Source organism: Ruditapes philippinarum, unplaced genomic scaffold, assembly GCF_026571515.1.
Source record: "Ruditapes philippinarum isolate M1 unplaced genomic scaffold, ASM2657151v2 ctg10031_1_1_1_1, whole genome shotgun sequence".
In the NCBI taxonomy this organism is placed as follows: Eukaryota; Metazoa; Mollusca; class Bivalvia; order Venerida; family Veneridae; genus Ruditapes; species Ruditapes philippinarum.
The window spans coordinates 938-9,197 of record NW_026860574.1 but is presented as its reverse complement, the minus strand read 5'-3'; the positions used below and the strand labels follow the sequence as shown (position 1 = coordinate 9,197).

The 8,260-nt window shown below is 30.6% G+C and overlaps 1 protein-coding gene across 1 annotated transcript; it reads left to right on the top strand.

Moving 5' to 3' along the window:
* Positions 1–1,787: 1,787 nt before the first annotated feature.
* Positions 1,788–6,747, top strand: LOC132760658 (uncharacterized). The gene is made up of 4 exons (XM_060752684.1): positions 1,788–1,909; positions 2,748–3,516; positions 4,483–4,624; positions 5,076–6,747. The coding sequence occupies exons 2-3, from the start codon at positions 2,763–2,765 to the stop codon at positions 4,617–4,619; spliced, it is 891 nt and encodes a 296-aa protein (XP_060608667.1). The 5' UTR covers positions 1,788–1,909; positions 2,748–2,762; the 3' UTR covers positions 4,620–4,624; positions 5,076–6,747.
* The last annotated feature ends 1,513 nt before the right edge of the window (positions 6,748–8,260 follow it).

Genomic DNA, 8,260 nt, shown 5'->3' with positions numbered 1-8,260 from the left:
TCAACTTTGTAAAAGGAATCGTTCATGTCATCATTTCATATTTTGTATACATGTACTTTGTTATTATATTGATTCATTTGCATTCGCCATTAAATGTGTATTATACATAGACGTACATTGTAAACTAGTTAATAAATATTGTTATATATCTTTGATATATCTTTTTACTTTACAGTTTCCAATCCATTCCAAAGGACCCATGATTGTCCATCAATTATTATAAACGTTGTTTTCGCGGACAGCTTATCAGCTGCGGCAGATAATATAAGCTCTACCGACTGAGTGAACCCGTGACAACTGGCGCCCAACTTATCACTGATAAGAGATGTCGTCCTATCCCGACTTTGGTGGCCAAGGTCATCATGCAAAGCCTTGAAAATATCTTCCTTCAGGTTTTCTGGAAACAGAAACAGAAACTGGCCGATAAATGGGAACATGACCCGTATATCGTCATTAGCCAGCCTAACCATGACATTCCTGTCTACCAAGTGAAGCGTGAAGGGGCAAGGTACAAGAAGACAAGTCTCAACACTCCATCGTAATCTCCTTTTGCCTTTCATGTCAACCACGGATGCCATTTCAACAGATGATGACCCGAACACACCTGCCGAAGATCAGGTTGCAAACAATACTGTAAGGCCGTATGTTATTCCTATGAGACGATCTACAGGCTCGCCAGGACTCCTTCCTTCTTCAAGACCGAAACGCACATCGAGAGCACCTGATAGATATGGCTATTGAACCAGGGCTTCAAGATATGTACAAACATGTATGGTAGTATTGTTTGATTCATATTGTTTGAATGATTTAGTGAGCATGATTATCTAAAGAGTGAATACTTTATGTAAGTGTGATTGTTTAAATCTGTTGTTCTCTATTTTGAATGAATTTTGTTGATTTTTCTTTTTCAGAAACGTTGTAAAACAGAGGCATATCTTGATGGTATTGATAGGAAATGAACATTATATTAGTGCCATTAATTTGCAAATTTTTGAATCATTTCAGATGATCCAGAGAACATCAATTGTATGTGTGTGCCGATGACGTTGTTCACTTGTAATTATCATTAATCATACCTGTTGTTTTTGTTTGTCATTTCAGGACATGTGCTGGTGATTTTGTTAGAACACTATCCTGATCCTACTTCAAGTACAATTATTATACTTACTAGTACCGTTTTGTTTCAGACAAACTCGATAAGGTAGTACTATGTCGTTGATATATTTAAATACTTTCATGTTTCAAAGTCACTTTCATTTCATATGCCATTTCATCTCATCTATCATCATATTTTGATTCCTTTTATATTTAGGTTTATATTTATTATTAGGAAAGAGAATCTCCATTTACCTGTACCCCTTAATGTCTCAAATAAACTTCTTAATAATACAAACCTTAAACACCTTTGTTGATAATTAATTTCATACACTGTTAAAGCAGCACACATCCAGATTCATGCTAATTTTCATGAAATTTTTTAAAATGTATCTGAATGTTTAATAATGTGAAGTAACCAAAAAGAAGCAAATAACACATTTTCAATGACACTTTCAACCCCCGTAAATTACCAAAAATTGTGCCAAAATATGCATAGAAAGCCCTTATTGCGTTAGTAAAGCAGTAAAATTATAGTTGTAAATACTGAAAAAGCAGTAATTAATTGCACAGAACATGTAAAATATTATTTAAATCTTGATTTTTTTTTTACTTTCCTAAACTTTAAGTACAGTCATGTTCTTAAGTTTGATTTTATTGAAATATTTTGACTCATGACATCAAGAGGCATGTAGCTTTAAACCGTAGCTGATAATCAGCCAATCATAACACAGTTGTTGGTCATATGACATGAATCGATAAATTTTCTCTACTTGTAAGGTATTCATTATCGCTTTGGATTTACTAACAGCAGGTAAGGAATTTAAAACATTTTTTAGTTTTATTTTTACCTGAAACCTATACCAACACGTTGAGAAGTATACTTAGAATAAATAATTATTTCTAAGTGTTATAATTTTGTTACTTTGGCTAGATAGCATTGTGGTCGAAAAAAACGAAAACGAAAGTAAAAAAAAAAACAACAACAAAAAACAACAAAAAACTTATACCGTTTTGAATATATTTTGCAAACTAAAAAAAATAAAAGACTGAATTCGTTCTCTTTTCAATGCCTTTCACTATACGAATTTCTCATATGTTATTAATGAATAATTTGTAACGAATGAAACGAATAGTTATAGAGCGGAAGGTGTTTGCAAGGGGTCATGGCCTCCTCTTTCTCCTGTTATTTGGTAACAATTAAAATGTCTCTACTTTTACCAACTATATATTTTTGTAACATATTTATATATAATATAAATATAAAATATATTTAAATAAAAACCATAACTTATGAGATAAAATATTTTACCCAGGACAACACTGAAAAGTAGTGAGATTTAAAACTCTCTCTGGTATTTGCATTGTCCCTTGTTATTTTGGTTATCAATCCTGGCCTTTGTAAAGTACATTTGCTTTTATATTTGTCAAATAATCTAAATGTTTAAGTAAATTGTGTCATCGATTTTTTACTAAATCATAATCTTAATCAAAAGAAGAACAAGGAAGTAAAATCCGAATGGGATAGGTTAAGTGCTCTTAAAGTTACATAAACCTGGTCGTTAATACACATGACATAGTAGCTTTTTGATATGATTAATTAAGTTCAATTTAGAATGTAATGATAATCTGTACAAATGTTGTATTTACAGAGGCAAATATTAAATATGGCATCAACAAATAAAGAATTACCTGAATATGTTGAAACAGACAACGCAAGTCTTCTATATATTAAAGAAATTAAAGAAGAGGAAACGGGCGAGTCATTGAGATACGTTGCTTGCTCAGAGAAAACATATAATGTGTGTTATCCACCTGAAAAGCCTCAAGTACGGTATACATTAAGTTTCAGCAAAAGACAGGATCTAGGTTTCGAGCACTATCAATGTTCTCAAAATAAAAATGACTTAGGTTCTGGGTCAGATTCTGGTGAAGAAGAAAATAGCCCTTACGGCTCACCGGAAGCAATTGCGCCGTCAGGAAGAAAACCAAAGGCAGTGGTATCAATGCGACAAAGACCTGACTATGATTACTATGCGTTTGCAGCATACACTGAACAAAAACGACCTGTAGTTATGGCAAACGAGAATATAAGACAGCAGGATAGTGAACCATATGCAAACGAAGAGACATGCATAAACGGAAACGGTACTCTTGCCTTATCCGGATCCTCTACAGAAACAACAACACCTTTATACAAAAGGAATGGTTATTGTTTGGCGCCCCTGGGCGAAATGACAACACAGTCCAATGATACAAGCAAGATCTACACCAAACGACTTGAACCATTCAACCGTCTTCCTACAAAAGATAAGTTTGAGGATGTTAATATGCGTCTTGCAACCTTCTTCGAACAGGTAGATTGGCCACATACATATCCAACTGCTGAAATGATGGCCAGTGCAGGTTTTATTTTCAAAGGTAAATCGAAATATATTTTGATACATTAATAAGCAATAAATTAAATGCTTGTCTTGAATACCTGGTATATATTCTTAAAGATTAATCGGCATTTATGGTCATGCTTTATGGAGTCTTACAAATACCGAAGATGTTCTTTTATAAAAACATTTTCAGCACACTAAGATTTAAGTTTTTGTAAAAAAGTGCATGATTCACGATCATAATATATATTTTACACGAACTAGAATGTATTTAACGAATGGTAAAAAACTTTCCTAGGTAATATTTATTTGATTTAAGTGTATTCATAAACGATTAATAAACTAAATGCTACACAATAGCATCCATTTTATCTCTGAACCTTGACGTAAGAGGCATGATTGATACATTTAAAAGAACTTTCAGTTAAATTAAAAATCAAAAGTATATCATTTTATGAGGATATGAGGAGAATGTTCATAGTGTTTTCATCATTTCACTAATGTTAGCTAGGCAATGGTGTGTATAAAAGTTGTGTTCAAGAATGCGTTTGTCATAATTTTTTTGTAGTAAGGTCCATCTTATCAGTCTTTTTAATTGTTAGTCCATAAGTCTATATAACAGTTTGCTTGACTTTAAAAGCACTTAATTGGGCAGTAGGAATTTCGACTTCAGATTCACATCACTGTAATATACAGAATATATTATTTTTAATTACTGGCCTTTCTTACATAGAAATGTATTTTCCACCTAGTATGTGACATACTTATGTGATACTTCTGATTTACCTTATTGATATTTTGTTTTTTTAATTTTAAATAAAACAATGAAAGAATCTAAATTTCTTGCAAAGTTAATAAGAAACAAATTTTAAAATGATATTTTTAAAGACAAAGCGGATAATGATGCACAAAGGTAGATAATCGAAATTGATATATCTTCATTTCAAAGAAAAGATTAAAATTCATTACTAAATATTTATTTTAATATCTTTGTGATATATAGGTGTATATACAGTGAACGAGACGACGACAATTTATGACATGGTTGAATGCTACAAGTGTGGAGGGACGCTTTATGGGTTCACAGAAACGGATGATCCCGCTGAAGAACACAGATCGCATTATCCAAATTGTAATTGAAAAAGGTACTAAAATAATTTAAAAATAGGGTTTTTCTATATTCATAGGCCTCGCAAATAAAACGAAACGCAGTTTTAAAAATTAAAAACATCTTGTTTCATTATTTATAGAAATTGACATCATCAAAAATGTGAAGAATAATTAATTTAGCTAGCAGGTAATATAAGTTAATTATGTAAACTAATGTCTTTCTAATATTAATCATGTAAACCTTCTTTTAATTATTTCAGGAAGAAAAAAATGAGCCAAAAAGCACGATTATCATATATGAAATATTAATTACATCAACATCAAATGTATTAGATATATGTTTAAAGGAAAAACATATAAATGTACATGTATAAAAATAAATTATACATCAAAATTATAGGACATTTTGGAAGTTTTATTTAAAAAACCTGCAAAGTCCATATGAATGTATTGATTTAAATTGTATACATTGCATTATTTTTTCAGATAGAATAGCAGCATGCTTGACAAATAAATTGTTGGCGGAAAGGAACATCCAATTTCTAATGCTTACAATATCGGTTATGTAGCTGGGAATGCAGTACGATTATATGCGTATTAAATGAATTAATTTTAACGAAATTAATAACAAAGAACGAATGGCAGTCACTATTGTGATTTTCTTGAATATATAATCACATAATATACGATTAAACAGTCAATAAGTATTGTATCATTGGCTTAATTATCTGCAAGCAGCCATGATTACAGATGTACGATGAAATAATCTAGTTGCAACTAAAAAAATCCAAATACGTGTTGAATCAGATATGGATGAAACATTCGATGTCAATTATCTAAGTAATGTAACTGCTTGAGTGTACATGATTTTTACAAATAGCACATCGATAACACAAACGTTTATTGATCTAAACTGTTGATACGATTAATTATCAATATTGTTATTTTATATGCACTACCTGTAGACTGGTATGATACACTACATAAAGAAATCTATTTGAAATGTATCAGATAGACTTTAGGTCAAATATATTTATATAATTTTATAAGCATTACCAAGTTTCGATTTCCTTTTTTTCAGATTTCCCAAAACCGTTATGTAGCTAATGACATTGTTAAGGCTAATTACTAGCCATTTGCATGTTTATTGTTTATTAAATCATAATCCAAATTCGGCAGTTTGGAACCAGCACTAAAATATATGTATTAATCTAATTATGTAGATGCGACAAACTATATAACTCCACCGCCGAAATTATATTGCACCTGAGTGTATTCTTTTTACATGTCACACCAACCAGTTAACGGTTAAAAATGAAAATGGTTCAACAGTGTAGGTCTCAAATTGTGACCTACGTTTGATTATGGTGTAGATTTATGTTTAAATTAACTATTGAATATTTCATCAATATTTTACCATCATTACTTTTTTGTGTTTGAAAAGAAGAAGAAATAACCAATGTTTATAAACTGCCTACCAAGTTTATTGTGAGGGCTTTTTTTATCGATTTCTTTACAAACAATTGGTTCTATTGATTTAGATAGTTTTTTGTTTAAAAGCTACATAACATGACAAATGCTCTTACCACCAATTGTAAATGGCTGTAAATAAAAAATATATGTGAATATATATGTAGTCCTTAAATCTCCGAAATCTTCTCACAATACATTACGGTATATACAGACATACGTTTTGCAGTGGTTTTCAAATCTGTGTGTGTTTGTCCTCTTTTGTAAACAGTTTTAAAATGTATAGTTTTTTTCAATGTTTATTTTGCAAATAAGTGTATCTTTTAAAATGACCAGTCTGTTTCAAAGCTTTAATGCAAATAAGTATATCTTTTAAAATGTATAGTCTGTTTCAAAGATTTTTTGCGAATAAGAATATCTTTTAAAGTGTATAGTCTGTCCCAAAGCTTTTTATGTATGAGTATGTTTATTATGTATGGAATAGTTAGCAATTGATATCATGTGACTTATGTTCTTGTATATATTGTAAATATGTTCCCTCATGGACCAGTCTGGTCTACTGGCTTTGTGAAATAAAGATACAAAAGATAGAGATATTCCAAGAATAGATTTAGTAGAAATAATGTTATATATAATGTCTTGAAGTATCCTGTAAATAATTCTTTAATTCAATGATATGTGTTTGTATATAAGATTGTTGGCATAAAAAATTAAAATAAATGTTTCCTTTGTTTTGCCATATTTCCAAAATGACTGATACTTGGGTAAGCAGTTTCATAGAGACCCTGCACCAACTGAATATATAGTCTATATTTCCATACACGCACTAGACAGGAGTCTAAAATTTCATAAAAACGTGCTTAAGTGGTGTGTGACGAAAAAGTTATGTTATGCACATCGATATTAGTAAAATGAACGCTATGTACTTAAAAAAAGGATAGTGATCCAGTAAATGTGTACTTAAATATCTAAATTTAAAAAAAAAACGGAAGAAATAGTCAAGTAACACGGACCTGCTCAGAAACATTTGTTCGCTTCAGAGCTCAGATGTTCGATATTGTCGAATAAGCACGAACACGCGTTACAAAATAGACAAAGCTGTTTCTAAAAATCATCAATGACCTCAGATACAAAACATCCTTTATATGCCAATAGTATGATCAAATGCTGTCCAAATTTTGGACCTACAACAAAAATCTTTACACTCTTTATCATGAGATGAAGCATGGTTCAAAAGAATCATACACTTAAGGACTTTTAAAGAGATCCTATCGATACTTAGTATCTATATAAATATTTTCATCTGATCTGTGCTCAAATGAAATTCAAAATGTCACAACACGCTGTCGGCTTGTAGAATTAATGCATACTAAGATTAAGCAAACATTGTCTTTCTTTTTTTCTTTTCTTTTTGTTGTTGTATGAAAACATGTTATTGTGTAATTGTTGAAGTTGTGAAGTAGACGAACCTTTTTTCATTAGAAATTACTTGTTAATTGTTCGTTTTAATTCCTCCGTGTTGAAAAGATTACACTACAATCACAATAACTCCCCATGGAAGTAGGGTGAAATTTCACATTTGAATTATACTTCCGTTTCAAAATACTTATACTTCTACCTTTGAACCACTCTTTTGATCTGCATACGCCTTAAAAGATTATATTGGTGTATGCTTACAAAAAACATTTGTTTCTAAAATGATTTCATTTTTGCTGTTAATGACTAAGCATGAATTGTGTGTATGATTTTATTAAATAATCATATTTTCTAAATCGCATGCTACAACAAACTTTGCCTTTCTTATGAAGATATCGGAATGGGGACATTTATGTATAAAATATCAATTTGCGTTTTACAAATATTTTATCTACTTAACGTTTATATCGCTTTCTATTTTCTATTCAACTACAAATATTTAATTGCGTTAAATAGCAATACAACAATTATACAAAGATTTCATTTCTCTTTTCACACCGATTAAACTCAATGAACACATAAATTTCACTCGACAGCAGACATCCCCTATAGACATTACTTGTTTGTAACAGATGAGTGATATCTAGAATTACGTGTAGGGATGTCTGTCACGTGCCACATCAATAATACTTTTGAACATGTATGGCGTTGTAAATGTTGCATTAATCTATAACCAAAAATGTTGATTTAAAATATATTTGCTTTATGAAATAAATATGTGTTTA